The 26,914-nt window shown below is 42.5% G+C and overlaps 1 protein-coding gene across 1 annotated transcript; it reads left to right on the top strand.

Annotated features, from left to right (window-relative positions):
- The first annotated feature begins 361 nt into the window (after positions 1-361).
- NDUFA12 (NADH:ubiquinone oxidoreductase subunit A12) lies at positions 362-16,203 on the top strand. The gene is made up of 4 exons (XM_075497222.1): positions 362-520; positions 4,719-4,801; positions 5,806-5,893; positions 15,934-16,203. The coding sequence occupies exons 1-4, from the start codon at positions 432-434 to the stop codon at positions 16,112-16,114; spliced, it is 441 nt and encodes a 146-aa protein (XP_075353337.1). The 5' UTR covers positions 362-431; the 3' UTR covers positions 16,115-16,203.
- Positions 16,204-26,914: the final 10,711 nt, after the last annotated feature.

Here is a 26,914-nt window from a genome sequence, read left to right as displayed (position 1 = left end):
AGCTGCTTGCGAGGCTGAGGCAGGACCAGGAATTAGGTACTCGGCACCCGGGCAGGGCAGCACCGGGCTGCCCCGAGGGCAGTACATCTACCTCCTCGCCCGTTCGCAGGGGCATGTCAGGGAGAGCCACGGCGGGCCAGCTCCAAGCCGGTCACGGGCCTGGACGGCCCCAGAAGCCGCGTCCAACCGGCCCAGCCTCCGCGGCTCGGGCAGCCACCCGCAGCCGCGTCCGGGCCTCCCGGCTAGCGTGGGCAACCACCAAGCAAATGGCGGGCGAGACAGCCCCCCGCCCTTTCCGCCCGCGCTCGGGCGCTGGACGGACGAAGCAGAGCTGCCCCGGGGAAGGGGCCGGGCCGCGGCACGGAGCGGGAGGCGGGGCAGCCCCGGGCCGGAACGGCTGCGGTGCCGGGAGCGGGCAGCGCCGCCCCAACATGGCGGAGTACGTGCAGCTGGTGAAGCGGGCGCTGAAGCACCTCGGCGGCCACGGCGGCGTCCGCGGCGCCCTATGGCAGCTGCTGAGGTAACGGGGCGCCCGCCGCGCCCGGAGCAGGTGGCGGGGGGCTCCCCGCTCCCGCTTCGCCGCCCCGCGGGGTCACCTTGGCGGGTCGCGGCCGGCCGGGCGGGTCGCGGGCGTCCTGCCCCGCACGAAGCGGGGTTGGCGGGAGTGGGGGGACGACACGGGGCGGCCGCCGCTCACCGCAGCGCCGGGGTGGTCGGCGGGCTTTGCCTCACGCTGGGCGCTGTGCGGTGCCGGGCCAGGCCTCAGGAGGCGGCCGCTCCGTGCAGGCCTCCGTGCGCTCCCCCGAGGGGCGGTGCGCTGGGGCCTACGTCTCGCCGCCCGGACTCCCAGTCGGCAGCGGATACTGCAGTCAGAGCGTTACCCGGGCAGGCTCCGGCGGTTGTTTTCTCTTCTTTAGGCATCTTAGTGCGTTCCTCGATGCTGAGCTGCCAGTATTGCCCAGGCAGGTTTTCTCGGCGTCCAGCCTTAGTCCTTCTTAGTCCTGTTGCCACAGCCGTCTCCACCGTGGTGACACTCTGTTCTGTTGCAGTTGCCTCCTCTGCTTCTGCGGACCGCCATCGCGCTGGCCCACCGGCTACTTGCTCTGGATCACCTCAGGCTGGTGGTGGCTTTCTTGACCTGTCCGGTGCACAAATCTGAAAGCCGTCCTTCTGCTGAAATCCTGTGGTGTAAAGCAGAGAATTAATTCATCTGCCTTACTGGCTGTAATTCTTTAACACTTCAAACTGTACATCTGCCTCTTTGGCAACGGGTTGTCACCATTGACCTGTGCTCAGCTTTGGAGGCCCTTTAGCCCCAGTGGCATTTTCTACAGAATTAGTCGCAGCCTTTGTTTCCAGTTGTGTCTGTGTACTTTGTTCCCCAAGCACAGAACCTCGCACTTGTCCACATTACACTTTCTCCTATTTTTTTTCCCCACTCACATCTCATCTCTACTCTGTGAAGAGCATTTTGAATTGTGATACAGCGTGCTTGAAGCTCCTCCCAAATAGCAGAAGCTGCAGATTTACTGAGGTACTCTCTTTATTCAGATCCTTGATGAAATGTAGGGTGGAAGTCTGAATGGTACATGATCCAAATTTGGCAGTGTCAGTAACCTGTGTTATCTTTGTAGCTGGTCTTGGAAAAGTAATAGAACACTTCTTCAGGGTACAGTGAATGTTGTAGGCCTGACCACACAGCCAAAAAGTGTTTTTTCAATCAATAGTGGGGAGTCGGGAGTATGGGAGAGTGAGGATTCGCAAAGGTAAAGTTCCCTGCTATATGTCAAGGGCTCTCTTACGCTAGAATAAACAAGCCAAGCTTTCTGGGCCTTCTTGAAGACTATTTTTTCCAGTCATCATAATAGCCCTTTTTCTGTTATTTCTTGTAGTTTAAATTGATCTGTTTTGAACAGTTAAACATAACATTTTACATAGTTGCTGACTAGGCCTCATCAGTGTTTTCATACAGTGGCTTTAGTACTTGCTTTGTTCACTGAAGACAGCTCTGTTCACCTGGTACATGCTAGGATCAGCTTGTCTTTTTTTCCCACATGTCACTTAATTGGCAGCTCATTATTGCTTGTGACATCCAGCTGTTTTCCTTGTGATTACACACACAGTGCTTCAGATCTTATTAGTCTCCAGGTGCATCACCTTGTGCCATGACCTTCATACCATTGAATTGCATTCTGGTGGTATCACTCCAGCCCTGAAGACAGTACAGAACTTCCTGTACAGTAATGTGACCTTCCTTTGTATGGTAATATCATAATCTGTCAGACCGCTGTGCTTTTTGGGGCTAGGGTTTCTGTTTTGTTTTGTTTTGGTCAGGAACCCTGTAAAGTGTTAAATAAGGTTACTAACATCAACATTCTTTGTGGAACTTCACTAGTAACCTTCAATCAGCTCTGTAGTTCTTTCAGCTGAGCATGTTGGCTTCTTCCTGTCAGTCAATGTATTGCTGCCTTTACATTTTAAATTATTTTCTCATTTGTTTTGTGGCACAATATTGTATGCTTTTCTGAAGTCAGCTTGACTTTTGGGAGGTCTTCCTACTAGCTGTGGTGACAGGCAGCTTCTGGCTTTTCTGTCTCCACTGTAGAAAGCAGCTCAGATAGACCTTCCTCTTGCACAACTTTTTAGAGGGAAATTTCAAGCTGTTAAGCAGTATAAGTTAAGACAATATATTATTTCCCTGGCTAGTATTTTACTATTATTATTATTATTATTTTCTGTCATCCACCCCAAGTTGTTTTCTCCGCTTTGTTGCCCTTCTCAGGCTGTAGCTATTACACTGGCAGTTCTCAAGAAGAAATAGAGCTGGGGAAATAAAAGTGTAGAAGAGTTTGAGTATTAGGTTTCACCAGAGTGCCTCTTCCTAAGCACATCTTAATGAATGTCTTGGCAGGAAGCTTTTGTGAGTCAAAGATCACAGGCTGTGTTGACACCTTTCTACCACACAGAAAAAGGAAGCAGGCAAGACTGGAGGCAGTGCTCTCTTTTTTTCTTTCAGAAGACTGAAGTTGGAAGAGAGGTGTGCTAGGTGGAGAATCACACCTGATCCTCATAACCGTACCAACCACAAACATAGCTGCTGCCTCCCCTTCACCTTTCAAGCCATTGAATCTTCCATCCCAGCTCCAGGAATAGACTTGGCACTTACAGGAAGAGTAATCAAGGTGTATCTTTCTTGCAACAATTGATGTGTTTAAGAAGTAATTACTGGTAACATGTAAAAATTATTTACCCAAGTCAGGAGACTCTTTCTCTGCAAGGGTTTTATTCTGAATTTCCCTGCTTTTCTCTGTATGTTTCCCACTAAGACAGCTGGAACACAGGTTTTATGCAGTAGAAGTCAAATTATTAAGAGCCTACATGCTTGGAAACGTTCTCCTTACTCAAGACTCAGTGAAACTGCCTGGAAAATGTATTTATGGCTTCCAGCGGACATCTTAGTGTTTGATACCAGTATTTGGACCGTGAAGTCAGGACAAGGGCATAAGAACCCTTACAAGAAAGGGAGGGGAAGAAGGAAGGGAGACCAGCAGTGAAATGGCTCTTCTTTTTCTGAAGCTGGGAGCTCTGGCTTGGATAGCTGAGCCAGAGATCTTTGAGTGCTTCTTTGACAGAGGAGAGCTGTGTCAGAGAATCTTTCTGCCTGGGATTACAAAGGTTTAAAATGATTACTTGGTGGAGTGAATATTGCTTTCATGCGCCCTGGGATAAAAGACAACAAAAAAACTTTATCTGTGGGTTATATAGTTGAACTCCCAACTAAGGAAGCATGAATGTGCACATCCCTTCTGTCCCTTGGGACTGAGTTGAGAGTGGATGTAATGCTACAAACAGCTAAAATCTTTGAGAGTAAACTTCCTTATGTAATTCTGCCTGTGATAAATGTCAGTAAAAAGGAAAGCAAAGATGCAGATCTAGGGGGAAAAGAGTGCTTCAGTAATTTTAAGGTTTTATCAATAGAATGTAAATCACAGGTTCAGTTTAATTATTCATATGTACAGTAATGTTAAAATATGTTCTGTATAAAGAGTTGAAACTGGTATATTATCTGGGTCAGTGTAAGTCTCCCGGAGTAGCAGGGTAAATGCTTGCATTTTTCAGTTATACGTAAGCTAGAGAATAAAAATTGTAATTTAGGGTTTAGCATGCATTTCCTTGGCAAGCAGCTACAAGGGCTTAAAATATTATTATTCCTCTCCTGGAGGATAGCACCCACACAGACGTGTGAGATCTCTTAAGCTGCTTCAGTGCTGACCACTTTCCATGTCAATTCAAGCTGAAGTGGTAGTAACAGATAGTTGAGAAGGATGGTAATATCTTCAACTAAGTAAATTAACATGTCTCTCTGGGACTCCCTTCCACAGTATTTAAGGTTTTGTGGCTGTGAAATTATGCTATATTGCAGAGTTGCTTTATCTTCCACTATAAAGAGCTTTTAAATAAATAATAGCCCCCAAAGGCCTTTTTGTATGACTTTTATTATCCTGTCAGTGGGGTGCACAGTAAAGGCATGCTGACATTAGTTGCAGGAATTGGTGATTATGTTTTGCAGTCCTTAAGCTTGCGTAGTTTTTTGAATAGCTTTACATAGATGTGTTTAAGAGTTTTCATTACAGATTTTTACCAACCCCTAAGAAACCTCTACCACAACTTCATTCTAAGATGATGTCAGTTGAGACTGTTGTTTTGGGAATTCACAGGGTCAATGATTTGAAGACTGGTACGCTGATAGGAGTTGACAAATATGGAAACAAATACTATGAAGACAAAAGAAACTTCTTTGGTATGTGTGCTAATGTGAACACCTCCTGACTGACTGTCCAACTTTGTATAGCTTGTGTAGTTTCTGCTAGTGAAATAGAACTTGTTGCCTGCCCAACTTCCTCACACTTGACTTTTGTGAGTCTTAGAGAGGGAGCTCATAGAAATGCTTTGACATCTTCTGTCTCTCTGCTGCTTCCCTCAGTTCATTTGCAATCATAGTCAATCTGAAATAATAAATATGGGATAAATATAAGCCAGTCAGATGCTCTCCATGTAGGTATGCCTAGATGATAATGTGATTGAGAGCTTAATTTGGTCCTTGACCTAAAAGCTGATAGCTTAACAGGTGGGGGAAGAAAGAGAACTGCCTTTAAAGCTGCCTCACAGCTGTACTTACTTGTATGATCACTTCAGGGGAAAGAAGCACAGGTTAGCTTAAACTTCTGATTACCTTAAGTAATGGCATTTTAAATAACATTTGTAGAGTAATTAAAAAGGTAGCACCTAAAACAATGAAGGTGACATGTAAACAATTGACATGCTGGTTAGGCCAGGCTCTGCCTACTGTAGGTTAACTTGTAGGGTACCTGGGGAAAGCAGTTGCTGGTAAACATTGCTTGGTAGTTTTATATGGCTGAAAGTTAGTTTAATCTTAGGTTACTAATGGCAATATCCTTTTGGAAAAGACTCCTCCTAATGGGGAAAAAAAAAATCCCCAAACCTGTTTCTCTGCCTGAAAATTTTGTAAGTTCCTATTTCCCATTACTTATACAATAGCTAATACTTGCTTCCTTGTGAGAGTGTTAGATTCAGCCATATAAGAATATAGTAACAGTGGAAATACAGAAGACTTAGAAAAATAAAAGCTGTACTGACTTTGAAATAAGTGCCCGTAATGGGCCTTTTAGTCAAGGGGATACTTCTAGTCAAAATACTTTTCCTTGTGTTTTCCTTGTGTCTCTCCTTTATGTGAAAATAATTTATTTTTTGAGCTAATACAATATTTCTATTTTTTTATTTTAGGTCGACACAGATGGGTCATCTATACTAATGAAATGAATGGCAAAAATACATTTTGGGAAGTTGATGGAAGTATGGTGCCCCCCGAATGGTAAACCATTTAGCTTAATAATGTGAACAAATACCAGTTGTGTAACTGCCTGTATATTTTCTTATATGACAAAGCAGAAGATTAAAAAGAAAAAAAAACAATTTTATGGTAATAAAATTTTCTTGGATGCAGCTATCTTATATATGACCAGAAGATTTCAGACTGGTTACTTTTAATTTTGAACTGCATTCATAATATTATATTGCTTGCTGTCCTGACGGTCACACTCACTGCTGCTTGGAATGAGAAAAGCATTTTGCCAGCCAGATGGAGCAGGTCAAGCCAGTCTTCCAATTTTCCTTATTAGTTGTGATTCCATCTTAATGGTTTGGCAAAGCCTACAATAGCATTGAGTGGCCAGAGGTAGAAAAAAATATCCATTCTAGACAAGAACCTAAAGAATGTAAGGCAATGATGGAACAACATTCCTTAGTCCACAGCCATTAACAGCATAATTATTTCAGTTGATACACATTGATACTCTACGAGATGATGCACAGCAAAGGGCCAGGATGCTCTATATGTTGACTGCTACTTGACTATAATTTTTCTTAAGGTTTTATTTTCTGTTCATGCATTTCAGTAATAATTCTGTACAACCTTGAGTTCCAGAAGGTCTCTGGCCACGTAGCTGTTAGTACTCTTTTTGTCTTCCTAAGTAACTCAGGGAAAAACGCACACCAAATAAAGTAACAGTGTATGCTAGCAAAAACAATCTCTACCCAATCCTTGAGGAATATGAATAGCACTTCAGCCACAAAGCAGTGAAAGGCGATATGAAGTAAGAGGTGCTTGGGTAGACTGAGCATTGGTGAACACTTTTTTATTATTCCTGTGATAGATGTTCTGTGCCAAGGCAGAGATTGATTATCTAAACTCCTAAATTGTGGCTCTCATTAAAACATTTGAGAAATGCGTGGGCAGACTGTCTAGGTAGTCAATTTTGTTTCAGATTCTCCCAGCTTTAAAATTATGTTTAATGCAGTTAATGCTTTTTTCTGTCTTCTCCAGTAAGAGCTTAATGGTATTGTTTTTTAGAAGTGACATTAGAATCTCTAAAACTAGCATGTTCATGCCAGTGCAGGACTGTTCCTTGTTATCTCAACCATAACTGTTGTTTGCTTCTAGTTTTTATCCTTTCATGATTAGACTGTGCCGGTTTTCAAGATTTTCCTTATTTTGAGGCACAGTTTTTCTTGGTTGGTGTTTTTTTTTTTTCCTTTGCTCATGCTTAGGTGTTGTTTATTGAAGAAACCTCGATAAAGGGTTTCTTCCTGAGTATCAAAGGGATATTTCTATGATTAAGTAGCTTGTTTAGATCGCATAAATTAGTGAGGTCAAAAAACTTGTTTTCCTATCAATGTGGAAAAAATTGCCCTAGAAGAAAGAGTAAACGTTTCATTATTTTCAAGACTGGTCAGTGCAATGGGGCACGAAAGGGTAAACAGTCCTGTGTTCTAAGGTCAGGAAACTTAGTTGTGCAGTACTGTTCAGTTTTTTGGTTGTTTTTTTTTTTTTTTCTGAGAAATTTGTATGTCCCATAGCAACCTTAGATGTTTATTCTTATGTAGGAATCCTGGCTTTGTGACACATCTAAATCACTGACCTGTAATTCTATACTGTTTAGAGACATCTTTAAAAATAGAACTATTTTGACTGGGAATAAATGCTGTCTTTTAAGACTCTGTATTTTTTTTCATCTGATGGTATACTGTCTTAAATTTTTAACATGGCATAGACTTCTGAATTTAGACTGTTAATATATTGTACAAGTTGCTATCAATGTAACATTGGGGTTGTGCAACTATGCAGGAAACAAGTGGGTTTTTTGGACCTAGAAATTTGTTGGAAATAAATTAGATTGTGTGAAATTACTTCTATTAAGAAAGAGATTAAGTTGGTCTATAGTATAATAGTATCTGTCCTGTCAGTTGTGAAAAATGTGTATTTCTTAAAGCACTAGCCCTCCCTTCAGCAGATGGAAAGGTGAAACAAGTTTGTCATCCTTGGGTCAGCTGGGAAGTATGTAAAGTACCATTGTAACAGCTGGATTGTGATCTGAATACTTCTTCTAAACACTGATTTTTGACTCTGGGTTTTAATTAATTCAGCTCAGTAGAGCATTTTGTGGGTATGTTGTTGTACCCTCTGCAGGTGGAAGCAGGTTTTACTACATTGTTTATGCTGGTGTTACTTTCAGAAAATATTTTGCAACTGTCATGCCTAAAGATGACACTTTTAACAAAATCAAGGTTTAAGACCAGGGCTAACTTAGAGATTTCAGATTTTCAGTTTTTAAATAGTAATGCTAACTAGTTTGTAATGATTTTGTAGTACTTATAAAATCCTACTGTATGTAGGATTACACTACTGATTATCCTACTGATTACACTATTTTCTTGGGAAGTACAGAGAACACTAGCAGATATGCAGGAAAAACACTTTCTTCCCCCCCGCCCCCCCCAGTATAAGTCATACTACAAGTTGTTTTTCTCCATGTTTCTGGTTGTTGAATACACTGTGCATCTTAAAGTATAATTTTGTGGTCAGCTGTGTGCTTTCAGGATTGTGGAATATGAATGATTGTTGAAATACAATCAGGTGGACCTCATCAGGAATTCCTGAGGAATTCCAATTCCTCATCAGGAATTGGAAAAAAGCATTTTGGTATATTGAAAAGTTTTGAAAACAACTGTCTGGAAAAAGTAAAATGATAATTCATTTAGCTACCGTTTACCTTCTGTCAGATACTGGAGAAAAGGAAAAAGCAGCAAGAAAAAACATCTCATATGTAATAACATATTGTAGTACCGTTTTTAGAAACTACTGAATATTTTCAGTATTCTGAAATAATTGATGTAATGTCTTTTGACAACGGATGTACTGAAATCACAGTCTGAAGGAAATCAGAAGAGTTGTTTTGACATATGTCTACTATACAGGGAATTGAGACTGTTGCTTTTTTAAAATGTTGCCATACCAGAATATGTAGGCTTGTGGTTTATTCTGATTTAGGTTTGTTATTTAACCTCTTTGTTACTCTGGGTTTTTGTTTCTTATCTTCAAAATCAAGATGTTGGTATCTACTTTGGAGACAAGTTAATTAGATTTTTTTAAAAAATTCCCTCAACACTTGCATTGGGAATGATTAGGATCAATCTTCTCATAATGCTATACAAGATATTGGGCACATTTTTATTTTTCCTACACAAAGACATCTTTTACACTGTTAGACAGAAAAGGCAAAATACTTGTTTCATCTCCTACTGTTCAGAGCATGTTGTTTGCAGGAACTTAGTACTTCCATTTTTGAACACACTGATTAGGTGTCATCTGTGAACATACAAACAATAAAAGTTAAATCTGTTTATACCAATGTCTGTATGCACTGTATTGAGTGCTTTCACAGATGTCTCCATTACAGGATTGCTCTAATAGTTGGGCTGTGTGTTGAGCTCATTTCAATTTTACTGTTACGTTAGAAGGCCCAGTATCACCTTTTATTCCTCATTCATTTATCTCCCAACCTAAAAATACTACAGTTAGCAAATCACCTGCAGGAGCACCAGGTGATACTGTTTTATACAACTGGCATATGCTGCTTCATGCATGTGCTCACATTCACGTGTAGTCACAACTTATGTACAGATGCACTCATTACAAGCAAAACTTTTTTCTGTTTGCTCAAAAATAATCAAAAACCAATCAAGAAGATGATACAGATAAATGACTTTCAGGTTTAATATTTTATATTTTTGGCTCTGTAAGCTTTTGAAAGGTTTCAGGGAAGAAAATGTTAGCGTTAAGATTAAGAGGAACATGTGACTCCTTGGGAATCCCTGAGCAGCTTGTAAGTACTAGTTAGGGTACCAAAAGTATTTTCACAGGCAAAGAGTTTTCATAGTAAAAACTGGCTATCTTGAATGTTTACTTCTTGATAATAATGCGGTTTGCTCTCTTCTAGGGCAAGGGCTATAGGGGTTATAGTTCTCTCCATCAACCCTCCCACCTGCCCCAGTAGAAGCAGGCTTAGATCAGAGGCAAGCTGAAGCCTAGGTGAAATGTTCTGGGCACGTTTGTTAGTAAGGAATGTGCTTAAAGCAGTGTTAGCTTTTTTCCCCTTAATCAAAAGCTGCACAGAGAAGTGAAATACTAGGGGTGTAAAATATAGACAGATGAGTCAAAGAGCTCTGTGCTGCTTTTTTTAATGAATGTTATTACCAGCTGCAGATTATCTGCCCTCAGAAGTTTGGCAACGTGGCAAGTTGCATTGTCTCACTTTCCTCACAAGAGGAAAAGGAGGAGTGAAATCATACGGCTGGGTGTAGAGATGGAGGGCAGGACCCTGCTCTTCTGGCACCAGCAGCCTCTTACTTTATGGTGTGCAGGAGGAGAGCAGCTGGCATTGCTGCAGGATGATCTGGGTTTTATGGGGATGGCAGGTTGACTAAGTCCACGTTATCATACTGCTGAGAAAGAAGTGTGCCTTCCGGAGAAGCAGAAAGAATTACTGCCTGCAGTCATGCAAAGTGACTCTTCCTTTCTTCTCATTACCAGGAAGACTTACATAGTGTATAGCACTTGACCAGTGGAAGAAGCCTAGTGAAGAGCAGCAGGAACAATCAGACCTCTGAAGACAGTTGGAAAGATTTGGGGTTGCTTAAAAAGGAGAGGAAATGGCCATGGGTATAATCTTGAAGCATTTAATCTCTTGAGGAAGAAAAAGGCATAGTCCGTCTTTCACAGGTAGATGGGTAGAATAGGAAGCAGTACGTTTAAATTACAGAAGAAGTGATATAGATTGGATGTTACTATCCTTACAACTAAAAAACCTTCTCATCTTCACTGGTATAACTTGGTTTGGGAAGATGAGCAAGCCAGTATTACAGCAATTCCATAACAACTTAAGCAGTTGTCTGCTGGGAGTGATGTGGATGTAGCTGATGCTTCCTTGGGTCTGAAGCATATGCAGAGTGTCTAAATCCCTTCCAGACTTGTATTTCTTGATTCTTTGATCCTAACATCTAAGGGTTTGTTGGTTATTTCTACTGAAACAAAGTGAGGGGAGAGGACTGAGTATCTTACTGTCCTTAATCTGTTTGGGATGAGAGGAGAGAGTAGCATTTTTTTCTCCAAAATTTCCTGTATCAATCTGGATTTTCAGGTTATGTTCACATCTCATGCAAAAGTTCCCTATGTGTCTGCTCATTCCTGTCATGGGCTCCTGTGTGCTATTCAGGACACTGAATAGTGTGACCAGGACACTCCTGTAGCTGGAATTTGGAAGAGCCTGAGTTTCATTTGGAGGATTCTGGGAGGTTCCGCTTGAGGCCACTGGGGGGGAGGAGGGGAGGGTGGGCGGGCGGGCAACTTAAAACCCAATTTTCCACTTTCAACAGGGTTATGCTGTGGAGTAAGGCTTCCTTTTGAGAGCATATAAAGTACATGCAAGTCAAGGCCTGATATCCTGCTGGATGCTAGAAGTGTGCTTCTCTTGCATCACATTCAAAGCCTTTTGAGGCTGTCCACACACTGTTCATTTACCATTTATCTGGTTTAATGTAATTTGGATTGTGTTTTGGCCAAATACTTTGCAAAAACAAATTGACAACTGGTTTATGTATACAAACTAGTTAAAAATAATTTGTTCTTTCAATATGTTATGTCCTGTGGGGAAAGAAGAACTGTAATTTCAGAGTAGTCTTCTCCTTTTGTAGGGACACTTCCTTTTGCCAGCATTGTCCTGTATATGTGCAATGTTTGTCCCATACTTTGATGTTTATTTCCTTATGGTGCAAATCTGAACATCTTTGGAAGGAGCTTTGGGATTGTTAACTTCATACAATGAAATATTTCAAATTTAACTTCAGTTTAATAGTCTACATCCTCTTTGTTAGTTGATTTGACAGCTGAAGGAGGGAGAAATGTAGCATCTCTGACCTAAAGTGCCAGCATACTAAGAAACGTAAAGAACTGTGCTATTCTCCTGTAAAACTGCTGCTTTTCAAGTCTGCCTGTGAGGGAAAACAAAACAAAAAGATTGAACTGAAAAGGAATGGGAGAGTAAAATTTCAGTCCTTTCAGTAGCTTCAAAATAAATTTGTGAGTTTTATAACTAGATTAAATGCTGGTGTGGTGTTTTCAGGTAAATGGGATGCTCATTACTATACAATGGTATGTTATAGTAGCTTGCATGAGAAATCAAAGTTATCTCCCTTGTGTACACAAATAAAAACATGTTTCTTGTCCCTTTTTCCTTCTCTTCCCATATGTAGATCTAAAATAATAAGTGAAGACTATCTGCAAGATAAAAAAAGCTTCTTTTTATGCTAGTCAAAGTTAAATCCCTGATTTCTTGTTCACTTAAAGTACTTGGGAAAGCACTGAAATACTTTTTGCCCTTTGACCATAACACACATCTTAACTTCTCTTTTGTCTTACTGCAACACGGTTAACTTGTTGAAAAAACTGGATGCTAGCAAGTTGGCAAACGTCCTGAGCTTACGTAGACGGTGCCTGAACCTTGCCAGATGCACATATGGTAGTAGCTACAGCGTTTGTGTAGCATCGGTTCTTGTTTGACAGCTTGTACATCGTATAATTGGCTCTGGTCCCTTATAGCTTCAGTTTGAAACCTCCTTGCTTTTAAATATTTGACTGACTTGGGAGAAAGTTCTACATAGTCTTGAGAGCAGCTGAAGATACTTTGAGGTGTCTTTCATCTGTTTACCCAAGGGAAAGTCCAGAGGCTTTGCTAGCCTGTCTGCTTGGTAGTGACTCTTCTCTGTGATTCAGGAAGCTGCTTCAGCCTCTTCAGAGCTGCTATCCTCCTTATTTCCTTTACTCTCTGTAAGTTGTCTGCTTCTTTGTAGGTTTTAAGTCATTAATTGCTTTTGAATCCTGTTTTTCCATGCCTGGATTTATAGGCAGAGTTTGTATAGAAATCTGGCCATCTGCAAGACGTCAAATCTCTATTCATGCTGTTCAATCTAGTGCAGGAAAAGCTTTTGTTGAGCATCTGGGAGTGGAGTCTATGATACATCAGGGCTTTAAAGGACTCTTTGAGGGAGGTTGCCAAGGGGAAAGTCTTCCCAAAATAAGGTTTTCAGTTTTTACATATTTTGCATAAGTGGAGAGTGGGAGCTTTTGTTTGAGAGAACAGACTTTGCAAATCAAAATGCTTTTATAAGTCACATGTTGGGCTTCTAAGGGGAATCTGTTGTGACCAGGCTTAAGCCCTGAAACTCTTAAATATAGGCATACTTAATAGGGGATGGAGTTCTAAACAAACTTTTGAAATCTCTTCAGGCATCTCAGTACCTGTGACTGTACTGAATTGTCTTGTAGGTGAGCAATTATTTTTCTACTTTCCAGTGAGAAAATGGAGTTTAAGGATTGTTTTTGCTGATCTATTTAAATTTGAGCCCAATTTCATATTGATATTTTTTAATTTCAGAAAATCCTGAAAGCCAATATAGTAATGCTTTAATTACTCCAAAATACTGTATTTTAAAAGACTTCATGGATTTAGTCTTAGAAAAGCTGCAAAACAATAGTTTAAATGACAGAATAAAACTATTCTGTTTTCTGTCTCCTGATTTAAATGAGCAAATAAACTCAAGTCAATATTGTGATTACTTTTCTGACATTTCAAGGATTGAGTGTATGACGTAAGTAAACTTGTAACGAAAGAGGTGCCAGGCATCGTGCAAGCTTGAAATCTAGTTGATTTTAACAGAGCTTTAATACAGTTCTTGTATTCCACCTGCTCCAGCCTGTCTTTCAGGGTCTTTGTAACTGCATTTCTGTCTGAGAAGACAATTTTTTGTTTGTCCTGTCAGCGTGCATGACTCTCAGGGGAGCATGAGGACGGTGAGGCATGGCGACAGCTGCATAAATAGGGTTTTGTTTGTGGGATCCCTATCCACTATTACCAGATGCATCACTACATGAATGTCTATGAGTTTAAGTTGCCTTTATTATGTTACTGTAAGCGGGTTTGAAAAGCTGAGGCTCCTCTGGAGTGATACTATGAAGCATTTTGAAATGCAGTACTTAAGTCAGTATTGGCAGAATGTATATGGATACATGGACTGTTCTTTTTCCTTTCCTCCCATGCTACAAACTGTGTTTCTTTGTGTTTGCAATGGAGAGCCGGCTTGTTGGGTATGAGCATATGATCCCACCTCTGTCAAGTCAGCTGTTTTACAGCATTTCTGCCAACTTTGATGCTAGCCGTCGTAGGACACGTGATATCTCAGGTGGTGTGAAGCACACTAGCACATAGAATTCTTATAATGGATGTGAATTGGGAGAGGGAGTTCACCTAAGGTCAGAGCTTTGTGTAATGTGGCCAGGGCATTTTGGAGGCTGGTAATACCAGATTTAAAATCGAGCAAGGCCTGATCCTGTATCCTCAGACCACATCGTGATTAGTAGTGCTATGGGGCCGCCTTCTTCCAGACAGAAATTATTACCCAAAATCTTCTTTTTGAATAGAAGTAGTGGGAAACGTATGCTTCAAATGATACCAGATTTACAAAGGAGAGTGGGGGGAGGAAGAGAGGGATCCGCTTCCCATTCATGTTGCATTGGGCCACTTCATCTGAACATGCGTATAACTTTCAAACTCCTAAGTGGATGATTTTTCCCATAGCAGGCCATTTACCTCTAAACAAGATTTTTCTTCTTACTTTTAAAGGATCTTATGGTTCCATCCGGTTTTGTATTCAAGCCAGTTTCCTGGCAGTCCTTAGTCCTACAACGTGTCACTTTCGTTTGGGGTTTTTGTTTGTTTTTTACTTATAGAAAATGAACATATGGCTGACACATTTTTTTAAAGTGAGATTTTGTACTAAAGTTATATCCAAAGTTGTGAGTTTTTCTTTTTCTGAAATAAATGTCTAGAAGCTATTTGACTGAAAAGATAATCAGCCTTCTGTCTAGCTCTCAGATTTAGAATATACTTGTCAGTCTATTTCTCACTACTTTTATTGTGGTTTTGTTTTGCTGTATCAATGAAGTGTGCCGGATTTGTTGCTAAAGGCTGAAGATGCAATTTTTGGGCTTTCTAATAACAACTGGAATAGAAGATTTCTTATTTGTAGGTCAAGTCTTTTGCAAAAGCTGATTAGCAGAAGCCTCTTTAATTCTACCTCAGTAAAAAATACATAAGCTTGCAAAAAAAGTCATAACCTCACTTCTATCATAACTGTGCGTGCAGTATGAAGTACGTGTAAACTGGCAGATAATTAAAATGTTATTGAGGTTTGAAAGTTGCTTTGGGCACTGAAATAGAAATGGGATGAAATCAATTCAGTTGATCCCTGCTGTAGCGTTTCAGTAAATTGTTACGGAAAATACTTTGCTTGATCATTAATGTTGTTTGCGCAGGGGAGGATTGACATTTAGTTCATAGGTAAAGGATAATCACTATAATCACATGGTAATTACCCCATTACTGATTGGTATTAATCATTTTATTGTGCAGTCAGTAAACATTTATGTGATTGTTTTAGGTGAACCTGCATCATTAATCCATATCCCAAGTGGTAGTGTTATGAATGCTTTGGAGATGGTATTGAAATTGTTGTACAGCATAGTCTTCTGGTAATTAAAAAACAAAACAAAAGCCCAAAACCCAACCAAAAAACCCCAGACAACAAAACAAAACCTTGTGGTTTTGTCATTTGTAGTGCCTGCCTTGACCTGGCTGGCTGGTTAAGGCCATACAAACACGTAACAATGAAATACTCTCTGCCCAAATACTAAGTGTACAAAGGAACAGGAAATTCGAACTCAGGTGTGCTTTCAGTTGCTTGGAAGCAGAACCTGCTATTTGTCAGTTATGTTTGTGTAATTACTTTAAATCAGTATCCTGTAGTGTCATTCCAGGTCATACTGGATTAAAATTAATTTTTCTCCCCTCTCAAAATAAACACTTAGTGCCTCTTCAGAGGAGAACCCTTGGGAGTCAGGAGGAAGGCTTGTTACAGATCATGTAATGTTCCTTAATAACAATGTGTCTTTTTCCTCTTAAGGCATCGCTGGCTTCACTCAATGACAGATGACCCTCCAACTACTCATCCACCAGTTGCTCGTAAATTTATCTGGGAGAACCATAAATTCAATCTGAGTGGCACTCCTGGACAGTATGTACCTTACTCTACTACACGCAAGAAGATACAAGAGTGGATCCCACCTACAACAGCTAGCAAATAACAACAAAAAATGTGACTTGCCTCAGCTTTGGCTTTCAGTGTAAATTGTATTTTCACTTGTTTTGTTCAAAATAAAAGCCTCCTCTAACAGTGGTAGTTTAGTTTATTGGATCGGGGAGAAAACAAGTGAGAAAACATTGGGAAGAGGTAGAGGGCAGAATACGTGACAGGTCTTAATCTCATCAAGATATTGGGCTTTTTGTCATATTGTCAGTGGCTCTTGTCTCCACATAAGCAATTCTCAAACTCTTTTTAGCCTGATAACCATTCCTGTGACAGTCACTTCTCACATTTGTACCACTCAACAGAATACAAATATAAATTTGAAATACAGTTTCTCATCTTTAACATTATCCTATTATAGTTTCTGCGTGGGAAATAATGTACTATCGATGTACTATTTTAGGAAGCCATCTCTTTAAATATTTATAAGCCAAGTTAGAATAAAAAGGCCAATCAAGGATTATAGTTTTTATTCATAAATTCTTTGTGCATGAGTATGCATGCATTGTTGTATTACAATATGGTATGATACATAATATAAAACTTGTAAGGCTACAGTAATCAAATGACATCTCCACCCCATAAGGGAACTCAGCCATAAGCAGAGGGGCCCTGTCACAAAAATCTTTTTTGTGGCCTCTGTGCTACTGAGATTCATTAGAAGATGTTCTCACAAGGGTTTGGGATGGGCTGTTTGGCCTGTTGTGACAAGACTTTAAAGGTCTTTGGAAGTTTGAGAATGCACATTTTTTTGGGAGGTAGAGAAGTAAAATATACCAGAACTTATTCTCAAAAATGTGAAGTTTGCAAGTTCACATTTGAAGGAGAGTTGGTTGGGGCTGTGGCTTTTTTCTGTATCTTGCAGTTGGTTGCTTCTTATTCTAGCCTGCTAATACTTTTTAGCAGAGCTGCCCATTCCACAAGGCTGCCTGTATCTGATGACCTGGTCTGTAGATAACTGACGGTGGTGGGATGCCCACCCAGCCCCTCACTCCACCACCTCAACTGGATGGAGGAGAAAATAGAAAGCTCATGGGTTGAGATAAAGATGGGGAAACTGCTTGCCAGTTATCATCATGGGCAAAAGAGACTTGACTTTAATTTATTGCCAATTAAAATAGATTTGCATAGTGAGAAACAAAGGCAAAAAAATGTAAAGCACCACCTTGGCCCCCCCTCTTCTTCCCAGGCTCAACTTCACACCTTCATTCCTGACTCCTCTACCTCCCCCCTGCCGCAGCGCTGGGGAACGGGGGTTGCGGTCAGTCCATAACAGCTCCTCTCTGCCGCTCCTTCCTCCTGCGTTCCCCCTGCTCCAGCGTGGGTCCTCTCCATGGGCTGCAGTCCTTTGGGATACACCTGCTCCAGCGGGGGCTCTCCATGGGCCGTGGTTCCTGCCGGGAAATACCTACCTGCTGTGGGGCGGGCTCCTCCTGGGGCTGCGGGGGCATCTCTGCTCTGGTGCCTGGAGGGCCTCCTCACCCTCCTGCTCTCACCTTGGTGTTCGCATGGCTGCTGCACACTTCTTTTCCCCTCCTTCTCTGCCTGTGCAATGTTTCTGTCCTTTCTTAAATACTCTTTCCCAGAGGTGCCACCATCTTGGCTGCGGGGCTCAGCTGTGCCCTGTGGTGGGCCGGTTGGAGCCGGCTGGAACCGGCTGCGTCCAGCACGGGGCAGCCCTGGCCTCTCCTCACAGAGGCTGCCCCTGCTGCCCCCGGCTGCCAGCACCTTGACAATTACACCCAATAGGCTGACTTATAAAAATCACTGTTAAAGACAACTAAGAAGGGTTTTGAATATATTATATGCTTGCAATTGGCTGTCAAGAAGAAAAAAACGGCTTTGCTCCCCAACAGCCACCCCAGTGGCTGCACTGCTGGCTCTGTGCTGGCTGTTCCTTCTCATCCCCACCTGACTGCGTCACTTAACCCCCAGCTGCTTCCTTATTAAATCAAATTCCATATTTATTCATTCTTTAAAGGTGGAGTTTTTTTAGCTTTAATTGCTTTAAACTAGTTCTAGTCTTTAAATTAGTAGGAAGTAGCACTTTCTGAGATCTCCTAACCTATCTAATTAAAAAAAGGATAATGTTTAATTTACTTTTAAGTCAACAAAAGCACTGAGCACAGCTGAAAAGCACTTTGAGCCATACTGAGCAGCATACGTGGAAAAGACTCTTTCAATGTTTTCATCTTGATAGATTATTTGACCTTAAGAACCAAGTTTGCTCCAGCGCTGCTGAAGAGCTTCATTACTAACGCTCATCTATACATGCCCTACGGGCACAAACCTGGGTAGAGCAATTAACTCTCTTAGTTTCAGCCTCTATTTCTTTTTAATGCGTTTTCTACCTATTTCATTCCCCTTCCTTCTTTGTCCTGTGGATTTTTTGGATTGCAGCCTAAACACGTCAGGAGGTACAGTTGGGAATGAGCCTCTGTGTTCAGGGGACAGACAGGGATGCAGGAACTTCCCACACCTCCTGTGCTGAAGAAAGAGGCCTCAGAGCTGGTTTGTCCTTTCGTTGTCAGCTGGAAGAGAAACGCTGAGGGAGGAAACAGTTTTGAACAGCTTTGTGTGCAGCAATGCTCCACAGAAATGCAGGAAAATGTGCTCGTCCTCCTGCCGCGCTGGGCTGAAGCAAGCCTAGGGCTCAGTAGCTTGGTTTGGAAAATATCATCAATCCCATTTCTGGAGAGGACAGAAGCCCTCTCGTCTTGCTTTAACCAGCAGGAACCACAAATGCTGGATTTTAAATGCGGAATGTCACCGACACCTCTTGTAACATTGCTTCTCCCAGGTAGATTGCATAAGGCACGTACAGGAGATAAAGCATATGCAGAAAAATCCGCAGTCTTCCACAGGGCTCTCTGTAAACGCTGCTGGGATTCAGTCTTTTTATCAGCAACCTCATTCACTTGTGGAAGTTCACCTTTGCTGGTGACATCTGCCTCAGTATCCAGGCTCAGTTGCTTTCCGGTCTAAATGACATTTTAAATGCCAGCCTGGCCAAGTGTCACAGCAGATGGTGTCTTCAACCAAGTGCAACTGAAGCACTGACAGGAATATTCCCCTTACACTAACTCTGACTTTAAAAGATGCAACTTTCTGACATGGGAACCATCCCATTAAGAAGACAAGTACCTCTTCCAGGAGCAGCCAAGTGCTGAAACTTGCTTTTATTTTAAAATTGTGTCTTTACCAGTAGCTTTCCACATCCTGGCAGTCCCAGGCGGGCCTTTGCTGTAGCTGGCTCCGGGCTATCGCTGTGCTGACAGCACGCTTGGCTCGGCCCCATGCGTTGGCGTGGAGCCCTTCCCTCGACAGGGCACTGCATCCTCCCTGCCGGCTGCCTGGGGCTGCACCCCTCTGCCCAATACAGCCGAAACGGGCCATGAGCCATTAGGGTGGAGAATGACAGAGAAAGGAGCTTCAGGAGACTATCTCCCCATGTGAAGATCCCAGTAACAATGGGTCAATACTGGGGCATGCAACACCACTCTGCGGGCCACCCGCTCCTCCCATGCGCTGCATTCAATGCCCCTGCCAAGCCGGCTAGCGTTGCATGGCAGGACACGCTGCCCAGTCCCCATTACTAAGGGTGACTCTTTGCCAGCAGAGAGTTTATCAAGACCCTGGTAGTCCAGCAGCCCAGGTCAGCACAGCACAGTGCTACAATAACACAAGTGGGCACCATCAACAGGATCCATCAGCGGCACACTGCTCACTAACCCTCCAGATTTTGATCTTAAGACCTAAAAATCACCCTGGCTGCGTAGGTCTGGAGTGGATGGAGGCTGCCTTTCAGACGAAGGACCTGTGCTGTAGATGTGTGCAAACAACACTGTTCAGCACTCTTGAGACTTGGTATTGGCTTTGATGTTGAAAGCAGCTAATGAATTCACTGTAGCTCTGGCAAAAACGTAACTTCACTGGTTTAGATAGATGGAGGGGAGAGGCAGCACCAGCATCACGCTGAAGAGCTTGCAGAAGAGAGTTAACATTTCATAGCCATTTCTGGCTACAACAAAAGGCGAAATCTTTGACAGGTGAGGACATCTTGGGCCGTTTAAGAAAGCTGGAAGGAGAGGCGAGGAGGCCTTGTCCTTTCCTGCCCAACCTGTGCTGTACTACTGACTCCTGCATGCTGTGCCCACCCAGCTGCTTGAGGGCACATCGAGAACATTCAGATACTCACCACCTCGTGGTTTTAGGTCATATAAACTCAGGCTTCATTTTTTGGGATGTTTCCTGCTAAGGTTGGTGCTGGGAAGTGGGAATTGAGTGGGAATTACAGGGATGATTGTTTTGGATACAGTTGGAAGTCATCAGCCCAGCAAGCTGGGGTATATATTTTCCACAGCTGTGATGCATTCAGAGTGAAGCCTTTGAGCTACTAATTCTGTGGGGCTTATTATTCTGCTGGTAACCAAGGGGGAAAGAGGGAACAGATCCTTGCTTTGCTAGGAGGTTAAAACAATGGCAAGTCTAAAGGTTCTCCCTCCATGTTGTGTTCACAAGGGCTGTACAAAAGCAGGTACTTTGGGGGGGGGGTGGGGGGGTGGCAGCCTTTAAATGGCACTTCAGATTCCTCACGCAAATCCCACAGTCAATGCTACATTACGCCAGGGGAAGCCTATCTCAGTGGAAGAGACCAGAGCAACGCATATCAGCGGGGAAGTGCCCAGCAGGGATTTCCTCCCTGAGACCTGCTGAGCTTTGAACACCACCCCCTGGTTCCCAAGCAGAGCAGGGCCCACGCACCAGAGCTAATGGTGGCTCTTGCTTCCAGCCGAATTTCAGCATGGAGTCCAGGAAGGGGAGCACTTTGCTGTGCGTGCCGTTCCCAGCTGCCAGCAGGAGCACAACCATGACCACGCTCAGCCCACGGAGGATCTTGGAGCCCCTAAAGAATTCCCTTTGCTGAAGAGCCAAAACCAGGTCTGGCCATTTCCTTTACTTACGTTTTTGAGTCACTTGAGCCCATGTAACATCACTTCCCAGTCCGATGAATTTCGCAGGCGCTCTTAGCTTTGTTCACATGTGACAAACACAAAGGGCAGAATCAAAGCAGGATTTTGAGAAAAAAAGTGTTTTAAAAATTTATATATGAAATAATCACCTTGTTTATTGAAAAAGCACTTTAAGACTTACATTCATAATTTCCTCTATGCATTTTGCTTAGAGGTTTTGGTTCACAATTCTTCTCCTATTAAATATCAACAGACTAAAAAAATTAGAACATGAATACATGTGTGCTAAGTAATATGTGTATACACAAATGTGCATAGATACACTTTTAGTAGGAAAAAGAAATACCAAATTTAGCATAAAGATTATATATAGTTGGAAATTTGCATTACAAAGTTTCCAACAACAATGCTAAACTTTCTTCATCAAATTATGAAAGTATGTAAAACAAGTTAAAAATTGATATTCAAATCCAAGTTTCCTGCTTGTTAATTAAAATAATTAATCACTTCATTTAGATCAGTTTATCCTGCACTACAAACCTGATAAGGCAGAAGAGATTGATTTTGATGTTGCAACCAAAAATTTTTGTGTGCATAAGAGTGAAAATAAGAGTTACTGGCTAATTTTTCAGTGGGTATTTAGAGCAGGAGCAATGATTAAAGGACAGCTTCAGACTGCTTCTAGAATCCAGTGTTTTGGAATTTGTTCCCATTCAGAAGGATATGCAGCAAACTAAAATTTTAGGAGCCTATCTCTTTCTTTATGTAAATTACCCACCAAAACCTACATTAATAGCTCAGTGTAATTTAATCTCTGTAATAACAGCAACAGTTACAAAATCTATTTAAATAATCTGCACTACTGTTAGCATCACTGAAGCAAATTGCAGCTCAAGAGACTTCTGTTTTGCATTGATTTATATTGCTAGAATATTGTATCTATTTCTTTCTCTTTGTCTATGGTGTAATTTCTTTCCCACTCCTCTAATGGACTACTCAATTTTTCTCTGTGATATATATTTTAAATGTTAGTTTTAGGGCAAGTGGTTGTAGGACTATTTTATATTCTTCATAGCCCAAAGGATTTTTAGTTGATGGAATAGCAATCCATCAAAACACAGCCTGAATGTAACAGATGAAGTCTCATGTGGTCGAGCATTCAGACATAGGCCTATTAATAGTTTGTTTTTTGAGGGTAACCATCCATAAAAATTCAATGAGGCAAAGCCAAATTCAGCAATATCTGTCCGTGCGGCACTTCCCTCGTGTCTTGCAGCAAAACAATGGCCAGAGGAAGCAAGAGAACCGTAACATGTTTTAATTTGAGGCAGCTGTGTTAAGAAAGAAAAGGATTTATTTACCCTGGCTGTTGGGGAATTCATGGAGCTGCTTCACTTTCCAAAGAAAAAAAAGCTAAGTGCAAGGTTTTTACAGCATGAGCCTCGGGTACACCTCGCTTGCCCGCAATGCAGCAGCAAGACCGTTGTTGGCACAAGTGAGACGTCGTTGTTATTTGTCCAAGGCCAAGCTGAGATGTGCCATCTCCAGTCTGACCTTCACGTCTCTCTGGGACCCAGCCCAGGGTTGGCTTGGGCCACTCGGCACAAAGCCACCCTGAGACAGAGAGCCCTCCACCTCTGGTGGGGGGAGATCACCTCCGAATCTCAAACTGAGCCTCGTCACCGTGGGTTTAAATCAGCTGCCGACTCCCAGCAGCACTCGTGGCCTTCTGGGTATATCAAAGCTTAATTTCTGGATGTCTGTGCCCCAGAGAGCCCGTTAATAAGATGAATCTATGCAGAAGAGCAAGTCTGAAAATAGAAACAGAAGCCAACGAGGGAGTTGCGCTATCTTCTGTCTCGTGGGCAGGAGGAGGTGCAGGTGACAGCAAGAGCTCTGCCTGGCACCTGGAAGTTGTGGTGGCTTCAGAGGTCTCTCCAGCTGCAGTCCAGCCAGGCAGTTGGAAAACACGTCTCCCCATTCAAGAATGCAATTTTCTGTGAATAACTATTAAAATGGAAGAAAAACACCCCTGCCACTAAAATGAGCCTGTTACAGATCAGAGACGGAGCATACATTTTGAGTGAACAACTCACATTTAACAAGCAAGAAATCAAATCACAAAGAGTAAAGCAAGATTTAGATTTCTCTTATTAAAGTGTAAAAATTAAAACTTTTTACTCATTTGAAAAAGGAAGAGTGAGAGGAATATCTGGCTTTATTTCTTCTGCCTTAGAAAAAGCTCTCTTCACTAACTCAGTATCAGCTGTGAGAGTTAGAGCCCATGGGAGAATCATACAGAGCTGACACCAACTCGGACATGGAGCTGAGATAAAAGCCATGGGCTGCAGGTCAGGACACAATCTTACGCTGTCTGAAAGAGTTCAGTCTGAACGTATTCATACTTTTTTTAAATTTTTTTTTAAATTATTTTTTAGCTATCAGATTAAAATCTACCTGACTTTCCTTTAATTTCTGCTATTTAATTTGCATTCCCCTCCAGTGGGATCTGGTTTCATTTTTAGAAATAAGCTTTTTCAGTTTGGGGCTCTCTGTCCTGCAGTGCTGTTGCTGACATATTAACAGGAAATGTTAGTTTGTGTTTTATCAACTTCAAATGATTTCTGATTGGATTTTTTTTGATGGATTTTTTTCTTCAGAAAAATTCCTTACACATCCGTCAGTCTTTGGGCTCTTAAAGCTTGATTTGGCCATTAAAGTTTAGGTTTTGAAAAGCAGCAACAGAAGCCAATGTGTCCTGGCAGAATCACTTCAAACTGTGCAGTAAATAGCAACGTGTCTTGTGACACACCTGAAAGTACAGAGCTCGAGAGGGCAAAAATTAATTCAGCACCCCACTATTACTTGCTGTAACCAATTAGCAGAGCTGAGTGAATAATTAAATTCAGCATGGCTTCTTTTTTGCACTCATCAAAGTGGGTTGCAAAACTTGCCGTAGGTAGGTAGGTACCTGGCAGCGCAGGGCTGGGGACCCAGAGCTGGCTGCAGGCAGCTGTGTGCGTGCACCGGGAAGGGGCTGCTCAGGAGACGTCAGCATTGGCCTCTGCTCAGCACCGTGGCTGGGCGCTTCGCTGTCCTGCAGTAATCTGTGGTTATTTAAAGCTATCACAAACAAAACCGAGGCGCAGAGGTTAATCCCAAATGTGACATCCACCTTCGCCTGGTGACTGAGGAACCGTATTACCTACTGGACTTGGATCTGTGCGCGCTGTCCCTGCTGTGCTCACACAAATCCACAGCAACAACTCCCCTGCAGCGCACACATCATTAGGAGGTGGCTACCTGGCTCTGTTTACCCTTCACCCCCCCAAATCTGTCCTCCTGGCGAGTGCCAGCCGCTCACTTGGATCCAATCATTAGAGCGTCTATTGACTCTGTGCTAATAACAGCCTTCATCCCCAGAGCTGGAAAACTTCTCTGAAGCAGAGTCATCTCTGCTGCTTGCTACTTACCACCGCAGCTTACAAAAGAAAGGACAGTAAGTAATTGCTGTGTAACCCACACCGTAACAGCCACCTTACAGCTACAACCCTACCACAGCTACAGGGGGCTGGCGGTGGCCCTATCACCTACCCGTGCTGCGGCTGCAGGCCTGCTTCTGGCAGCTGAAGAAAAGTACAAACTGGTTTCCACAAAACCAACACCAAGACAGTGAACATCTCCATCGCAGCCAAGCGCAGACTAGATGCTCCAAACCCAACCTATGAGTGCAGTTACATACCTGCAAAAGAAAAGCGGTCAGCAGCAATTAGTCTGTGCTATAACACTTGTTACATTACGTTGAGTAAACTTTTGTTTCTTCTAAAGCCAAGGTGGGCTCTTATCTGTACTTGTAGCTCCTCTTAGTTGCGATTGTAATTGCTGCTGTTACTGAGGAATTGGAAAACACAAGCCACAACTGACCATCCAGGCCTGATTGCAGCAGCAAGTCTTTTGCCCATTTGTCTAACACCACGCTAGGCAAAATGAACACACTCATGTCACAACGCGCAATTCTACAGTATAATTAACTTCATGCTCTGCAGTTAACAAAATAGCATCTTGATACAGAAAGATACCAAGGAAACAAACAACTTTTATCACCTGCCATATGCTGCCTAGAATCAAGCGTTTAAAAGTTGCCGTAGACTAGCAGTTGTGCGTTGTAATTCACACAAGTCTTTCAGAGAAGACGACATTTCGCAGGCATCTAGACAGCGTCTTTCCTGAGCAGCTTGCCAGTGTTAACAAGGAGCTGTGAGTGAATTTGTAGGACTGTCTTGTCCTCCTTTCTGTTGTTCCCTTTCTGTCCTTCCCCTGTGCCTCAATTAAAATAACATTAAAATAAGGATTATCAATTAAAATAACAAACTCTCCTAAGAGAGACACTAACCTCCTAAATAGGGTTAATAAACACACGTACCTTTATACATACATATGTTATACAGGGAATATTTGTGCTTATCACTTGAGTTGCTTGAGCCTTTAGTTGTCTTTTGGTAGCTATTTAGCTTTGGTATACATTTAGTCTATAGGGGACCTATTCTCACCTCCAGCATTGCCTGGAGCTCCCGCTTCATTTATTCCCCAAAAGCCATGCCACAGTGGGTCAAGAAAGCCCAAGCCCATGGGGTACATAAATGTTTTGTCTCTACATTTTAGTGAAGCCTTTAAAAGCACCGAAAAGCTTTTCACTCGCTGTGCTGGATTGTTCAATTTTTGCTGGGAAACCCCATGCTGTCAAAAGCACTGCGGCAATAGCCGGTGAGATCTAGGAGCAACCTCTTCCGTGCAGCTTGGCTTCTCCACAGCAGGACATACTGCTTTTACAGCGATGACTGTAGCAGACAGTGGGAGGCTGGTAGCGCAAACAGATTTTGTAGTTGTAATCACTTCTGAGAAAGCAGGAGGAAACTCTCTGCAGATAATAGTTTTGCTTCTCTTCAACCAGTCGATGGGCTCACGTGTTACTGCTCTGAGGTGCATCCGTGCATCTTTCCAGCTTCCCTGCATATCAGCCACCTTCCCTCTTCTTCAAGGCAACTCCCGTGCTGTGCTGCCTCATTCCAGGGGCTGGCACTGCAGTCTGCGTGCTGCCTCCTGTCCACCTCCCTCGCCCACAGCCAAGGGGTTTTGTGCCACTCCTGACTTCCTACATCAGACTCTGCCCTCCTCATGCCAGTAGCTCTCTGCCTCTCCCCTTCCCTGTCTAATCCTGCAAGGTTGCCCTTCTGGGTGTTAATACTGTGCTCATCACCGATGGAGCTGAGTGCTTAATGCAATTGCATCAATCCAATCTCCAATCTAATTAAAGTTGGTCTCTCATTTTCTTCCCCCAGACATCCTAACTAGCAGGAAAGTTGCACGATTACTTACGAGTATGGAGGAACTGAGCAAGAGATGCGAGATTTCCATTTTGTCTTGCTAGCACATCATTCTTGGTCATTTTCCTTTCAAATATGAGTTGCTCTTTTGTTAGCCCTCAGAGGCTGGAAAGATCTCCCCTTGTTCTCCTCATCTGACAGACAGCCATGAATTGAGCAAAACAGACTAAAGAGTTTGGTTTTGTTTTTTTTTTTTTTTTAAAAAGTAGGTGTTTGACCATTTAATCTCTCCTCTTAGAAATTACTAACTTGCATTTGTATTTCTCAGAGTTGAGTGAAACTCAACTTGGCTAAAGCATATCTTCTTGCAAAGCATCCTGTCTTGCTCTGTGGAACCATCTCTCCTTGGTCACGTGTTGTAATGAGCAGTTGCCTCCACCCTTATAAAGCTGGGCCTAATTTCTAATTGAATTTGTCTGGCTCCAGCTTTCAGCCACTGGA

The sequence above is a fragment of the Mycteria americana genome, chromosome 1 (genome assembly GCF_035582795.1).
Source record: "Mycteria americana isolate JAX WOST 10 ecotype Jacksonville Zoo and Gardens chromosome 1, USCA_MyAme_1.0, whole genome shotgun sequence".
Classification (NCBI taxonomy): Eukaryota; Metazoa; Chordata; class Aves; order Ciconiiformes; family Ciconiidae; genus Mycteria; species Mycteria americana.
This window is presented reverse-complemented; position numbering and strand designations above follow the sequence as displayed.

What these genes read in the sequence shown, in the direction of transcription:
- NDUFA12 (XM_075497222.1), top strand. Translation starts at nt 432, where the DNA reads ATGGCGGAGTACGTGCAGCTGGTGAAGCGGGCGCTGAAGCACCTCGGC. An exon ending in GCCCTATGGCAGCTGCTGAG is followed by an intron (nt 521 to 4,718) that starts GTAACGGGGCGC and finishes GGGAATTCACAG; the next exon opens with GGTCAATGATTTGAAGACTG. An exon ending in AGACAAAAGAAACTTCTTTG is followed by an intron (nt 4,802 to 5,805) that starts GTATGTGTGCTA and finishes TTTTTATTTTAG; the next exon opens with GTCGACACAGATGGGTCATC.